Source organism: Opisthocomus hoazin, chromosome 19 (assembly GCF_030867145.1).
Source record: "Opisthocomus hoazin isolate bOpiHoa1 chromosome 19, bOpiHoa1.hap1, whole genome shotgun sequence".
In the NCBI taxonomy this organism is placed as follows: Eukaryota; Metazoa; Chordata; class Aves; order Opisthocomiformes; family Opisthocomidae; genus Opisthocomus; species Opisthocomus hoazin.
Window position 1 is genome coordinate 12,881,907 of NC_134432.1, and position 15,058 is coordinate 12,896,964.

Below are 15,058 nucleotides of genomic sequence, written 5' to 3' on the forward strand. Positions count from 1 at the left end.
GGCGGCAGGCCCAGGGTCGGGCTCTGGGGACGGCGGGGCCCTCACGGCCGCCAGGGCGGGGCGGGCGTTGCCGTAGCAACACGACGGGGCTCCTCCCCCCCCCCACGGCGCTGCGTGCGTCTGACGCCACATCCGGCGGCGTGAGGCAGTGGGTGGGGCCCGGCGCGCAGGACGGCTCCGCCCCCCCGGTGAGCGATGGCGGGGGCCGTCATCTCTTCAGGGCCGGGGTCCCGGTCGCGCTCCCTCGCCGGGGCAGCGCCGGGCTGCGTGTTCCGCCCCCCCCCCCCCCCCCCCCCCCCCCCACCTCTGTAAGGCTCGAGGGCGGTGGGGCGAGGCCTGGCGGCGGAGTTGGTGGCACCGCTCCCCGCTCGCCCCCGAGGCTGGAGGCGGGGGTCCGGGGCCTGGTGGGGGCGGCTGGTGGCCCCGCTGCTCCCGTAGGCCTCGAGGGGAGGGTGGGAGGCCTGGCTGGCGGTCCTGTGCCCCCCCCAAAAAAAAAATGCTTTAAAGGGGGTACGGAGCTGGATGCGGGGGGGCTGGTGGGCCCTGTTGGTCCTGTGAGGCTCAAGAGAGGCCTCGGTGTGGGGTCCTGCTGCCCCCGCAGAGCTCAGAAGGGGGAGCAGGGCCGGGGAGGGGGGGAGGTTCATGGTCCTGCTGCCCCCTCATAAGGCTCACGGAAGGGGGTGCACAGCCTGGTAGAGGGGTTCATGGTTCCTTAAGGTCTGGGGGAGCAGGCAGTGCTGCAGTCCTGCCCCAGGGTTCCAGGGTGCTCTATGTCAGGGTGTTCTTTGGGGTCCCAGAGCCGGCGAGGCGATAGCAGGTGATGGCCTGCCCTCCTCGCAGGGCAGGCAGGGCAGTGGTGTGGCGTCTGCAGTGCCGCTGCAGAGCACAGCTTTGCGAGGGCCTGCTTAAAAAGTCTGTTCCACGCAGTGCTTCTGTTTTGTAGGTAGTGAGAAACAAGGACGGTGGCACCGCGCGTGAGGGTGGTGATGTGCGCGCATCTTGCTTTGTTCTCCCCTGATCAAAGCCACGCAGATGGATTTATTCCAGTGACTTTCAGTCATATTGAGGTGAGGAAATGCAGCACTGATTCCCTGCTACTGCCTGACCTAGCTTTTAGCAGTTCTGCCTAGAGAGCAGGATTCAGTCCTGCTTCCTGCAGCGCTCCAGTCTAGGCTGTGCCAGAGCCCTGCAGCACCCACACTCGTGCTCAGCAGCCAGTTTTGTAACACAGAGGATTTTGGCAGGTTCTGCCCTCTGCCCCTCTGGAGAAATAGGCTCAGTTTGCAAGGAAATAACTTTTTTAAACCTACCTGAGCAGCCTGGTGCCTGAGCATGTGGTTTGCCTATCACTAGCATCGGAGTTTGGGCTGGGAGGTTTGCTTAGTGCAAAGCGGAATATAGGCTTGAATTAAGCTATTGTGTTTCTGCAGAAGCAGAGTAAAAATAAGCAAAGTTTCTAGCCTATTATTTATGATAGAGACCTGTATGCACGTAGAAGCAGGGCAGATGAAAAGTAACTTCATTTTTAGAGTTACTACTGTAGATACAGCACAAAATACATAAATGTGGAAAACGAGAGAGCTTTGGAAGATCAGTTACCATGAGCTGCTAGTAGCAGAAAGTAGTGGTGCGTCCTTTCTGTCAAATGATCTTCAGCTAGCTTTGAGTGAAAGGGTGACTGCTGCTCTTCTCTGTTTGCTCTCGGAGGTTCGGACAGACCTTTGGCAGGATGTTGGGATGTCTGAAGAAGCCGGTTGTGGTTACTGCGGAGATAAACATGAACCTTGTGGCATTGACTGTGATGGGATTAATAAGCCGTCTTTGGGGGCTTTCCTACCCGCGGGCTGTAGTGTGAGTAGAATAGTTTATTTTCTGCTTGAACAACACAGAGTTGTTTTTTAAACATTTGTGAGTAAGAATGCAGGAACGGAAGAGCAGAGCTTCCCTGATGTCAGCCTCTGTAAATATGGTGATAGAGTTTCCCTAATAGAAACTCCCAAGGGGAGGGGAAGGGAAGGGGGCAAAGCCACTGTGTTTCATTGGATTCTTAGCCTTTTGCCAACAAATCGATGTTTCCTTCCCTAGTATCCTTGCAGCCTGCAGGACACTTCCAGTTAGACTTGACATGATTCTGTCTCTCGTGTTTCAGTTTTGACGAAGTTTATTATGGCCAATTCGTTTCGCTCTACATGAAGCGGATCTTCTTCGTGGATGACAGCGGCCCACCTTTTGGCCATATGCTGCTCGCTCTGGGAGGTGGGCGTCTGCTGGGTGTCGACTGCCTGTTGCTGTGGAAGAGAGAAGTGCTGGTTAGAAAGGAGCTGTCAGATCCTGTCACTGGGGAGAAGCGCAAGGCAGCTGAGAAATTCAGATGTAGAGAGAATAAGGATTTCTGTTATTTAGTATTGTTAGGGGGCTGTTTGGTACTGGGGAGGTGGTGGAGCCATGTGTCCGTTATCTCGTTGTTATCCAGACCTTTGGATAAAGAGAAAGGTGAGAACTGCTAGTGAGTAGAAATAGTAGGCAGCAGGCAGACTTTCAGGCCTGAGTTCCTTTCTGTAGCTGAGATACGCACAACTTAAAAGCATCTGCATGGGAAGGAGAGATTAAATATACATGTAACTTTGTCCCTCAGAATCTTGTTCCTAATTTATATTCTTCGTGCCTCTGTACATTATCAAGCACTGCTGCAGGCAAAACGGTACGAAAGAGGACCCTTTGGGGAAAGGGGGCTTTCACACATGGAAATGCTGTGTGTTTGGGAAATGGTTCCAGGATGAATTTAGCACCAGTTTTTGTACTTGTTTTGAGACTGGAAATTCAGAATTGTTGCTTATGTTGTAGGTTACTTAGGAGGATTTGATGGAAACTTCTTATGGAACAGGATTGGTGCTGGTAAGAGCTGATTTTAGCTGTCTCATTCTTTTGAGAAAATGAGCAGTATTTCAGCGGCTGACATTCCTTTTGCTTCACTAGCAGAAATAATGCTTTATCTGACACCTTCACTTCTCCTCTTAAATAAGTCTTCTGCGCGTGTCTAACAGAAGTGTAAGGCATTGAGATTCCATCTCACAAATTTTTTAAATCAGTTAAAAGAGTTTCAGCAGTACAAGATGGACAATAAATTAGCAAGAGTAGGAGTTTGATTCAACAACTCATTGTAGTCATGAGTTCTGTATTGATCCATCTTCTCTCCAATTAATAGTCTCCAAATTTGTGCATCACTGTTGTCTCCTATTTCAGAGTATAGCATGAACGTTCCTGTTTGGTCCTTGCGACTCCTACCAGCACTGGCTGGTGCTCTCTGTGTGCCTTTAGCATACCAGATTTTGGTAGAACTGCAGTTCTCCCACTGTGCTGCACATGGAGCTGCTCTCCTCATTCTCTTAGGTAAGATTATTCCCCTGGGCCCCACTCTTCATGTAGGGGGAGAAGGGTCCCTTTTCCCCTTGTGAATTTTTAGGGTGCAGAAAAGGCTGGAGTAGCATCTCCCCACAGAAAGTAACAACACGTTGGAGCCCACTTTGAGCCCTGGCCTGTATCAGTCTCCACTGAGCCTCTCTGGTCCCCTCTGTCCTTAGAGCTCTGCAGCAGGCTGCCCTTCTAGGCTGAGGGTTCATACAAGTCCATTTCAGTATTAAGCAAAGTGGGCAGCCCGAACAGCCTCACAGAGAACCCATGTTTCTTGCATCCAAGGAGGTCTGTACTCTCTTCCTCAGAGGTTTACAGGACGAGTTACAGGATACTGGTTTTTAGCAGAAGGATGGCCCTACTCGCAGTCAGAGCTCATCACATTTTTTCACCTCCAAACTGCAGCAAACCAGACTGTGCAGCCAGCCCTGATTCTGGCTCAGGGAATCCTGCACAAAGCAGTTCATTGCAGCTCCCTTTCTTGAAGATTTGTCATCATGCTCATTGCCTGCTGGGGTCACTGCCTTGACTCTCCTTGCCTTGAGAAGCACCTCTCTGGATTTCGCAGCGTTGATTGTGTTTGCCTTTGTAGTCAAGCACAACACCTTTATCTGCCTCCTGCCAGACTTTACTACTTGCCCACGTCTTTGTCCTTGGAGACAGTTATGGCCATGTACTTTGCTCCTGCTGGAGACAGTTATGGCCACGTACTTTGCTCCTGCTGGAGGGTTGTTGTCCCTAAACCCAACACCTCCCTGTTACAGCCAGTAACATTGGAAAATAGTTGGCTGTCCTTAAAGCGGCAGGTCCTTCTGCTGGATAATGATGCAATTGTCTGAGGTAGCACTTGCTACAACAGATAATTTTCTCTAATTTTGTGTCTATCTTTCTTTTCCAACAGAGAACTCTTTGATTACTCAGTCGAGGTTCATGCTTCTGGAATCAATACTGATTTTTTTTATCCTGCTTGCAGTTTTGTCCTACCTGAAGTTCTACAATTTGCAAAGGCACAGGTAAAGCTGGATCCCTTTGGATATTCTTGTGGTGACTCTTTGTCACAGATTGTGTGTTTTTTTTCTATGAGTCACTTCACCATTCAGCAACTCACTACATCTGTCTGTAAAATCCAATGCTTTGACCTCTCGTCTGACTGTCCCAGAAGTTTTCTCTTCTGGGCAGTATTAAAGACTGTTTGAACAAGTAGGAAGGTTGTCTTTTTTATTTCACAATATAAATAAAATCCCTTAGGATCACTCCTTTGCCTACCCATATTTTTTATTGGAAGGTTTCCTTCTGTGCACAGAAACACTGGTGATAAAGGTCACTTAATGCTCCTTTGTTACTGTTTGCAGGCACTGACTTTAAAGCTCTTTGTCTCTTTTCTTTTGACTTCATATGCAGAGGATAAAGTAATCTTTAGTAAAGTAAAGTTATCTTTAAACTGAGCCCAGTAAGTGATTTAATACATTTCTTTTATCCGTAGTATCAGAAGGCAGGTAGCGTTCAGTTTTCCTGTTCAGGATACAGAGAAGTACATTTAACAGCACCCTGTAGGTCAGGGCTCAGAGTTGGTGGCTTGGGAGGTTTAGAATGAGATACCTCTGAGTAGAATAAGGAATAGTGGAATCCTGCAAGTTTTTTTTAAGATTAAATTGCCTGAATTCAGGATCCTAAGAAGGTGCCCACATCTCACCATAACATCCTTTCATTTGTCCTTTTATTTAAGTTCCTTCTCTGGAAGCTGGTGGTTTTGGCTTCTGTTGACTGGAGTGGCTTGTTCTTGTGCAGTTGGGTAAGTGGTGATGTTTTAATAAACTGACATTCCTGCCTGCCATCAAAGGTATCAGCGGGGCTTTGGATTTTCAAGACTGAATCTTGGTGCTGTTCTGAGCAGACATCTCCATGACTTTTTAATGAGTTAGACTGTTTCTGTAGAGAGGATGTCAATTCACCATGGGCAGTACCAAGCGTGAGAGGGTACTGTCCTGGGAAGAACAGAATGCATTTCTCAGCGATGGCTTTTATGTCAGAAATTAGCATCTGCATTTCACACCTCCCTCCTAGTTGCGTCAAGCTTCAGGAAGTCTGAATTTAGGGAATCTGTGATCTGCCACCTTGTTATCAAGAAGGTTCTCTGTCAGTGCGGTTATTTAGTGTAATTGGCAAACAAATGACATCATCTGGTGTCAAAGCCTTGCAGTTTATTTATGTTGTTGTACCAAACTTGTCATGGATCTAAGTCCTTGGACTTTAATGCATCCTGTTCAAGAGAAAGTTTAAATGTTTATGTCTTGTATTAGGTAATTGTGTAGTTTTTGACTGTGTTCATTTTTTATGCACTTTCTTTTCAGAGTGAAATATATGGGCCTGTTTACCTATATGCTGCTCTTGGCCATCGCAGGACTCCACTTCTGGCACATGATAGGAGACCAGAACTTCTCAAATGTAGGTAGCACAACGTGCAAAATACATTATGTGTAGCTTTTCAGTGCAGGAGCCAACCAGGAGTCTTGCAAGCCCACAGATAACAATGCTGTCTGTAGATGGTTTTTGTCCTAAAATTCCTTGTCATAGTCTATGGACCCTCATGTCATAGAACAGTTTCCCAGCTCAGTTGCTGGAGAAGATGGAGTTAAATTTAAGATAAGCATGTGTGTGTGACTGGCTTTTCTGCTCTTATTCACATCTTGGTGATTTGTGGCTCAAAACCTGTACTGTTTCACATACCTCCCGCTGGCTCCAGTTCAAACCCTCGGTGAAAGTTATCCAGCTGTCCACGAAGTTATAGCTGAAGGAGGGTGGTTGGGGAAACTTAAAAAAGACAAATAAAACAAGCCAAGTGCACTGGTATTTTTAATATTTTTAATATCTGGAGCATGAAACCATTGAGTTCTTGATGTTCTTCTAGGTTTCCTTGATGTGCCATTTTCTAGCTAGGGGACTGGCCCTCATCATCATCCCAATGGCAATGTACCTGTCCTTCTTCTATGTCCACTTGACTTTGCTGTATCGCTCTGGGCCTCATGACCAGATTATGACCAGTGCTTTCCAAGCCAGTTTAGAGGTAAAGGAAATGTGGTCATGAAATTGATTTAGTAGGGGATTAGAAGGGAGAATCTGTCTTGTGTTCACTATTAGAAGAAAGGTGTGCAATCTTGTTCCTTTAATCTTGCATATTTGTTCCTTTTATGTCATTTAACTACTTCACTGCTGTAGTACTGCTTTAGGATGAATCAGTAATGACTGAAATCCTAATAATGGATTAATAGGTTTTCCTAGTGAACCAAGAACAATATGTTCACTCTTCTGCTGAAGATTTGTCCCTTCCTACGGGACACTCCACAGAAGTAGATACAGTACTGAACGCTTAAGTGATGAGGTTGTAGACTGCAGGATGACAGTATGATTTTCTGTAGAAGAGTGCTTAATCTATCATTTAGAGCAGCATGGCTTTAGGGATATTCCCTAAGACCCTGTAATCTTTCAGGCATTGGTGTTTTTGTTGTATTTGCTGTCTGCTGAATATGGTGCTGCAAGACTTGATTTTCGTAGATACAACCAAATGAGAAGGCATTGTGCTAAGATACGGATATGTTAAAGTGACAGGTGACTCTTAATAGAATTTAAACAGCCTCTGGGTTGTTTCTGCATCTTTCCACTTACCCTGTCATTATGCTTCTCAGGGTGGGCTGGCTCGAATCACTCAGGGTCAGCCCTTAGAGGTAGCCTACGGCTCTCAGATTACTCTACGGAACGTGTTGGGCAAGCCCATGCAGTGCTGGCTCCATTCTCACACGAATACTTATCCCATCAGGTGAGGAATCTGGTCAGGTCTGTATTGTTAGGGTGAAAGTACGCTCTGGTTCTTCACCTGCTGGTCCAGGTATCTCTGTTTGGGTTCTGGCAATCTCATCATTAATCCCTCACAGCACACTGCAGATATACAGATTCTCTGTGCTCTGTAGGAATGGAGCCAGCGATCTGGTGCTGTTTTGTGTTGCTGTAACTCTGCTGAACACAGAAATGTTCTGTTACACACCTGTGCGGTTTTTTTAACCTTCTGTACAGGTATGAGAATGGCCGAGGTAGTTCCCATCAACAGCAGGTGACCTGCTACCCCTTCAAGGATGTGAACAACTGGTGGATTGTCAAAGATCCTGGAATGTGAGTATGCAAGAGATTTAAATGCCAGGTTGCTGTAAGCATAGCTTCTATATGCTTCCAAAACCTAACTGGGACATAGCTTGGGTTGGACATGAATATTTCTGCTTATGGGCTTAGAGGTCATGTGTGATCCTGAGCAAGTAATTTCAGCTGCAGAGTTGGTGAGAGTGGCTGTTTGCACAATCCTCCTCAATATGGTAAAGGCATTATTGCAGACTCTGAAATTCTGTCTGAACTGCTCCCGCCAGAACGTGGGCTGTGCTGTGCACAAGGGGAACTTTAAAGACTCATGAGACCGGTGGGAGCTCTTCAGGTGCTTTGCATGAAGGGCAAGTTCTGCTTTTTGAAGTGTGTGAGCCATGGCATTAGAGTGCCTTGATGAGTTTAATCGAACATGAATGGGTCTCAGAAGAGAGTAGAAATCACTTTTGCAGAATGAGTATTTCTTTGTATTCAAAGTGTGGGATGAGCTGTCGAGTCTGCCGCATCAGGAGGGATTCCAAGTGGGTGCCTGTGCCTGAGAGCACTGGTTTGTGCTGAAGTGTTTTGCCGTTGTAACTGTCAGTGAGGAGCAGGACTATTTTTCTTGTAGTTTTGCCAGTAAAAGCCTTTGTGTGATATTATTTCATACTGATCAAAAAGTTGCTTTCGCAGGTTTCTTATGTTGCCCTGGGAACTGTATAAACAGTCCTACCAGGACTGTGTGCCATTATAAATCATATCCACACTGGGAAGGTGTGTCCATAGTGCAAACCTTTCAAGTGCGGACAATACCAGAACCACAGAAACCCAATATCTTCTTAAAATTCTTCAGACTCCAGACTTCTATGAGCCCTGGAGGATGCGAAGTCCTTCTATAGAACAGGCAGCAGTTAGGTGAACTGCATCATTCCCCCTTGCCAAAGCATGCTTTAGCCCTGTCCAGAAGCAAGATGGGAGTTTGGTCTTTGTAGTGGAGCCATTGATCACTCTTCTAATTCTGCCAAAAGTGACATCAGTTGTAGTACGGACACCTGTGAGACCTCGCTGAAGCACTTACTCATTTCACAGAGGTCACCAAACAGCTGTGTGGTGGGAATAATCTGAACTCGCTCTTGACTGTCCTGGAGTCAGATCACTGACCTGATGGCTGGGGTGTCAGTATGCCATTACCAGTCCTCTGACTCATTCTGCCCGTAACTCACCTTTGCCTTGATGAGCTTTATTTCCATTCTGGTACAATCTGTAGGTTGCTTGAATTTTTCATCTTACTCCCTCAATGTCCTGCAGCTTCTTGACCTGACAGTTTGGTCATGACAAGGTTGCATTATGCAGAAAGAAGAACGTAACCACTTCCTCTCGGGTGTCATTCCTCCAGGCAGCAGCTGGTGGTGAGTAACCCACCCCGTCCTGTCAGGCATGGACACATCGTGCAGCTGGTCCATGGCATCACGACTCGGTACCTCAACACGTACGTCCTTTCCTCACCCTCTGCTCTGCCGAGCCTGCTGGCTCATTCTGCTTTGTTTCTCGGAATAACTCCTCAGGGATTGCAGCGCAGTGACCCTCGCATCCAGCTATGCTGTAAACTGCCTGTTTTTCCTGGATTCTTAAAACAGTGGGGCTAGGAGGGACCTCATATTGTTACTTCCATAAGCCATCCATGTGGCTTATTTATTGCTTATTTATTTTTTTGCAGTTGACGTGGCAGTGGGATTTGATATTAATTGCAGACTGTTCAGTGGCTGCTGGCTGTTTCTGGTCTTCTCTACTAGTGGCCTTTAGGGGGGCTAGTTGTGGTTTCGCCCATGTTCACAATTCATGATAGTTCTGCAGATTCCTAAATACATAGTCCCCTTGGTGAGTCTTCATCTTTGCCCCTGCACTGCCTCTGCTCCAGAGAGGTGCAGATATTTAGTGTTTTGTGTGACTGTTAACCCAAAGTCAACTCCACTGACTTTGATGGTGTACTCCTGCATGAAGGATGTGCTCTGAAAGTTAGGAAGATGTGTTGGAGAGTCCAGTGTGCCGTGGCTGATTGCCACAGCTTCTTGCCTGTTTTGCAAAGACTGCAGTGTGAAATTGCCTCCTTGCTGTTTCCCAAAAGTCTGCATGTACTTGAATATCACTCAGATTAGGAAGGGGGGCTGTTCTGGGCTTGGGTTTTTGCTGTGTCCCTTCCAAACGTAGCTTGTTCATTACTGGAAACCCCAGTGAACAGCGTCTCTGTTTGTCACAATCAGTGCTTGTTCTTCAGCCTGGCATAGCAGTATCGCCTTCCTCTGAGCCTGTTCCTGGCAGCTCTTGGTAGTGGGGAGTGTTCTCTTTCAGAGTAAACAGTGCAATCTGTATAAATGGGTTACTTGGTTTTGCTTTTTTACTGAACCTAAGCCAATTGGTTTGTTTTTATATGAATTTGGAAATAGTGTTGGAGGATCTTACTTTACTTGTCTTCTAGGCATGATGTTGCTGCCCCTCTTAGCCCCCACTCCCAAGAAGTGTCCTGCTATATTGATTATAACATCTCCATGCCAGCACAGAACCTCTGGAGAGTGGTGAGTGGTCAAAGGGCAGGGGAGGAGCCCATCGTGTTCCAGCAGAAACAGCTGAGACAACATGACGATCAAATGACATCTTTCTGTTGTAGGAAATTGTAAATCGGGAGTCTGACACAGACGTGTGGAAGACAATTCTGTCAGAAGTGAGGTTTGTTCACGTGAACACCTCTGCAGTGCTAAAGGCAAGTGGATTTAGGTTTATTTGCCTATAGCTTTTCCTCTGCGCAGTTCTGGTAATCTCATAAGCTACTAATCTCTTTGCTCCAGAGTGCCTAAACCCCTAAAACAAATAACCAAATAAGCACATAAAAGGAAACACTAAACTTGCTCAATGTGATAAAAGGGCAGCCTGCGTTTCAGGTGGTCATACTCATACTGCATTCTTTCTCAGCTTCTCAGCGTGTTGTGAACACTGGGCAGTATGTACAGCAGCTGGGATGGTTAAGGATCTCATCACAGCGTTCCCCAGAATCACTGACTTCGTGGTGGTTGCATTTATGGAGGCAATATTGCGTGGTGACTCTTCACATACTTCCTAGCAGTCCCTTGCTGTCATCCACTGCTCAGGCAGGGCCTAGCAACTTCTGTCCTGAAGTTTACATTGCAGGACTGCAAGTTTACAGTCCTCTTTCCCTTCCAGCTCAGCGGTGCATCTTTACCCGAGTGGGGATACCGGCAGCTGGAGGTGGTTGGAGAGAAGCTGTCCAAAGGCTACCACCAGAGCATGGTGTGGAATGTGGAAGAGCACAGATATGGGAAAAGTACGTCTCAGCCGTGTTCTCGAAGCAGATTCCTGTGGCTGGGGGACTCTTCATGTTGAGAGGAGGGTGACGGTATCATGTGTATGTGTGTTCGGCAGGCTCTGATGTCAGAATCTTTACAAATCCCCTTAGAGCGGTCTCGCAGTTGGCCTATGTATTGGAGAAGGGCTCCTGGGAGTGTGAGGAGCCAGGGGTATATCCTATGTGTGCTTTCCCCTCTCTGGCTTTCTCCCTGTTAGGTGGTTATTTCTGAGCTATGCTGTTTTCTTCCAGGCCAAGAGCAAAAAGAGAGGGAAGTGGAACTCCACTCTCCCACGCAGATGGACATAAGTAAAAACCTCAGCTTCATGGCAAAGTTCACGGAATTGCAGGTGAGTGTCTGCTTACTCCTTTCACCCTTCCTCCTGCCCCAGAGCAGGAACCTGAGCATTTCTGCAAACTCTGAACCTGAGGATTCATTGTTTATTCCTTGCTGATAGAGTAGTTTGGCTTCCTCTTTGACAAAAAAAAAAAAACCACCAACGTTTCTGAATGCACTTAGAAGGGCATTAGAGAACTGTGCGAGTATGCTATTCAGTAACGACGACCCAAGTGATTGTGTAAAAAAAGAAAGGGGAGGCAGATCAGTTGGGCACCTGGAAGCTGGCTGAAACTGAACTGTAACGTGTTGTGTATGCAAGCAGTAGTGTTGATGCAGAAATGCACTAAGGAAAGTGCATTATGTAACAAAATAAAACCATTTCGTTGATCAGTATCCAGTATGAGATACGCAAAAATCTTTCTCTACTCCCAGGTTAAGAACTTACCATTTTGCATCTGGAGCTGTTCACCTGTGCCTGCTATCCCACTTGTTCCAATTCTGAAAAGCCGCCTATTTACTTCTTTTTTCCTAGTGGAAAATACTCACATTAAAAAATGAAGACACAGAACATAAGTACAGCTCCTCTGCTCTTGACTGGATCACAATGGACACAAACATTGCCTACTGGCTCCATCCGACCTCCGGTGTAAGTAGGAGAGGTAGAAGTAAACGTGAACCAGGTGAAGAAAGCAGACTTCAGTTTGGCTGTGAGTGTGAGGGAGAGCAGGGCTGCAGGTCCAGCCAAAGAGCTGCTCCAGGATGGACTCTTCCTCTATTAAGAATGTATTTTCCCTGGGGGTTGGGGCTTTTTTTGGAATGTGATACAGCACAGTAGTTGCTTTTAATTAAATCATGTTGTTTTGTTCTTTTTTTTGTAAAGGAAAACTGCAGTTTAATCGTTTCCATTATTGATTACATTTAGAAGATGAGTTAATCCCCAACAGCAGCTTTTAAATGTCTTACATTACAAAAGAGTCTTAAAGCAGCAAAATTTATCAATTAGCTTTGTTCCAGGAAAGATCAGGTTACCAGCCAGCCACATTCTGACTGTTAATTTAGCAAGTATTTGTAGGCAATATTTAAACTTACCTAAAAGAGCGATAGCATGTTCCTGCTTCTAGCTCAGACCATCTTCTGTCTTTCAGGCCCAGATCCACCTCCTTGGGAACATTGTCACCTGGGCTTCAGCTAACAGTGCTGCGCTGGTCTATATGTGTCTGTCCCTGTGGTACTTGATACGACGACGGAGAAAGATTTACGACATTCCTGAAGGTCTGATTCCACTCTGTGTGCATGAGTGTGTTGAGGGGGGGGGGGGGGGGGGGGGGGGGGGGAGAGTACTGTCTCTCCTTCTGCTACACTTTAATGGATCCAGAGGCACAGGTTTTTTGCAACTATGTGCTCAGCTATGCTAGCACTTTTTCCTGCCTGTCCCCTAATCCTGAAATTTTATTTTTGGAACACCCAAACATCTAGAGTAGGCCACGAAGAGACTGATTGCGGTCATCACAGTATGACCGGCACCTCATGAGACAGTATAGTAGCCAGCATAATATTTATTTGAATCAGTCTCTGGATGTCAGAAATCTCCAAGCATTAGATTTGGATTCTGCTGAGCCCTTTTGCGATGATTTAAGAGGTAGGTGCTAGCTGTGTGGGGAGGGGTTTATTTTAGATGCATTTGTTCCAACAGGTACCATCTCCTCAGTGTGGCCAGGCAGTTTTACGCTGCCCTTTCTGGCAGTACGTTTTGTTGTCACGCTGTGAAGCTGCTTCACGTTGGCTGTAATCGGTGTTGATGGGTCCTTCATGGAGTGTGACAAAATTTAACCATTTCCCTCAGCTGAGTGTGGGCAAGTTCAGGGTTCTGTTAGCACAAACTGTAGAGAGTGGGGATAAAAAACAAACCATGCAACCTCTTAAAGACTTTAGGTTTCCAGGGACTATGCTTTGAGATGTCTCCTGTCTCCCGCAGACGCGTGGCAGCTGTGGGTATCAGCTGGGGGGATCTGTGTTGGCGGCTGGGCTGTGAATTACCTGCCCTTCTTCCTGATGGAGAAAACACTTTTCCTGTACCACTACCTGCCTGCCCTCACATTCCAGATTCTCCTGATTCCCATAGTCTTACAGCATCTCAGCGATCATCTCTGCAGGTACTTGGTTTTAACAGATAGGTAAGTGACACAGTTCCTTTCCCCAGGGTTGTCACCTTGGCAGGCTGCTGCAGGGAAAGCAGTGATTTTTCCAGCAGTGGCCATACTTCATCATTTGCCTTTAGAAAAAGCTAGGCCAAGGCCCTATTTAGGTCTTCCTTTTGGATTAAGTGTTTGGCCAGCCTTGATCTATCTACCTGCTCTTTCCCTCTCTCATCCCAGATCTCTGCTTCTCAAGAGCATGTTCAGTGCATTGATCGTAGCCTGGTTCTCTTCGGTTTACCTGGTCTATCGCACATTCAGCCCTGTGACCTACGGGGAGCCCTCGCTGTCTGTTACTGAACTCAAGGACTTGCGCTGGAAGGACAGCTGGAACATCCTTCTCCGAAAACAGTAACAATTAAAGTCTTGTTACAGGCAGAAGGAAACACCTTTTATGCAAAGCCAAGGATTTATTGTTAGTATAACTGAAGTCTTAACAGTCTGACCAAATAATTGGTAGTAGTCCAGATTACAGGAAAATAAAAGAACAGTGTTACAGAAAATGTCTCAACAGTAATAGAGCTGTTACGAGCACAGTTCCCAGTCTCTACCCCCATTACATCACCCGCCGTCTCTCAGGGTCTGAAGGTTGCTGACTTCCATCAGCAGCATTCCAGGTGATTTGCTGGGAAGAGCATGCTGCAGGGGTTTCTTCCTCCTCGTTCCTGGGAGCGTGGTGTTGATGGTGCCTTCTTGCACTACAATGCACTTAGGGCTATTTTATATGTTTCCTAGCACCTTGGTCTGCAATTCCGGGTTACAAGTTACTATAAGTGGGTACTTTCTAGTGTACCAGATTCATTTCTCTGTTTTGTTACTCCTAAAAACTGGGTTTTCCCAGCTCTAAACCTTACACATCTTTAACTATCAGTAACTGGCCCTGCAGTCTTCAGCACCATCCCATGACTATATTCCTCAACAACACATTATTTGCTCCCACTTTACATGCTCTGCTGTCATCCCTGTTTCATTCAATTGCAGCATTCAGCGAAGTTTATAAATAGTTAATTCTGCATAGAATAATGATACTGTTATCTATGTATAATCATTTGGCATAACCATAATTTTTATGAAGCTAACCAAAAATAAAACAAATAGACATTAACAAATTGTTGTTACAGCTAAACAAGCTAAAACAAAGCTTCAGGCACGCCAAGAAGTCAGCCAAAGCCAGAAGAACCCCTTGGCCTTGCGGTGCTCAGGCGAAGCCTGTTACAGCAACGGCAGCGCTGTGTTTACTGGGCTGCAGGTTACACCTCAGACCTCAGAGGAACTCTGTGCAAGGTGGAACTGACCACACTGCCAAAAGAAACCTGCTCTAACTTGTACACACGGGTTCAGGATAACATTGTGGGCAACTCAGCCCAGCAGCAGCAGAGGCATTCCCAGGGGAGGAAAAGGAGCAGGGGAAGGACTGGGATCGCTCAGTGGGGAGTCTGTAATGTAACACGGGTTGTAGTACCTACGCCACAGTGTGTTTTTTTCTTTTATGTAGCTGCAGCAGGATCTTGCAATACAGCTCAAAGCTGACTAAGATCAGCAGTTCTAGACAGACCAGGGTGTTTTTTACCGCACGAACAAACGCTATTCGAGGCTGCTTGGAGCGCCCTGCCGGCCCTTCCCCCCCCC

The 15,058-nt window shown here is 46.7% G+C and overlaps 1 protein-coding gene across 4 annotated transcripts; it reads left to right on the forward strand.

The window, feature by feature from the left end:
- The first annotated feature begins 124 nt into the window (after positions 1 to 124).
- POMT1 (protein O-mannosyltransferase 1) lies at positions 125 to 13,831 on the forward strand. Of its 4 annotated transcripts, none has more exons than XM_075439088.1 (21): positions 125 to 188; positions 944 to 1,067; positions 1,708 to 1,851; positions 2,150 to 2,256; positions 2,845 to 2,895; positions 3,244 to 3,390; positions 4,313 to 4,424; positions 5,138 to 5,203; positions 5,763 to 5,856; positions 6,320 to 6,475; positions 7,095 to 7,225; positions 7,480 to 7,575; positions 8,933 to 9,025; positions 10,013 to 10,109; positions 10,202 to 10,294; positions 10,753 to 10,873; positions 11,147 to 11,244; positions 11,767 to 11,880; positions 12,380 to 12,506; positions 13,210 to 13,408; positions 13,610 to 13,831. In XM_075439088.1, the coding sequence occupies exons 3-21, from the start codon at positions 1,730 to 1,732 to the stop codon at positions 13,782 to 13,784; spliced, it is 2,199 nt and encodes a 732-aa protein (XP_075295203.1). In that variant the 5' UTR covers positions 125 to 188; positions 944 to 1,067; positions 1,708 to 1,729; the 3' UTR covers positions 13,785 to 13,831. The 4 variants fall into 4 exon arrangements, with proteins under 4 accessions (XP_075295203.1, XP_075295207.1, XP_075295206.1 ...); XM_075439092.1 differs by having other exon boundaries at positions 13,210 to 13,387; XM_075439091.1 differs by having other exon boundaries at positions 140 to 188; positions 948 to 1,067.
- The last annotated feature ends 1,227 nt before the right edge of the window (positions 13,832 to 15,058 follow it).

Bases quoted from the DNA above. Each gene is read 5' to 3' on its own strand.
- POMT1 (XM_075439088.1), top strand. From the start codon at position 1,730: ATGTTGGGATGTCTGAAGAAGCCGGTTGTGGTTACTGCGGAGATAAAC. The intron at 6,476-7,094 runs GTAAAGGAAATG...TATGCTTCTCAG, and splicing joins CTTTCCAAGCCAGTTTAGAG to GGTGGGCTGGCTCGAATCAC. The intron at 12,507-13,209 runs GTCTGATTCCAC...TGTCTCCCGCAG, and splicing joins GATTTACGACATTCCTGAAG to ACGCGTGGCAGCTGTGGGTA.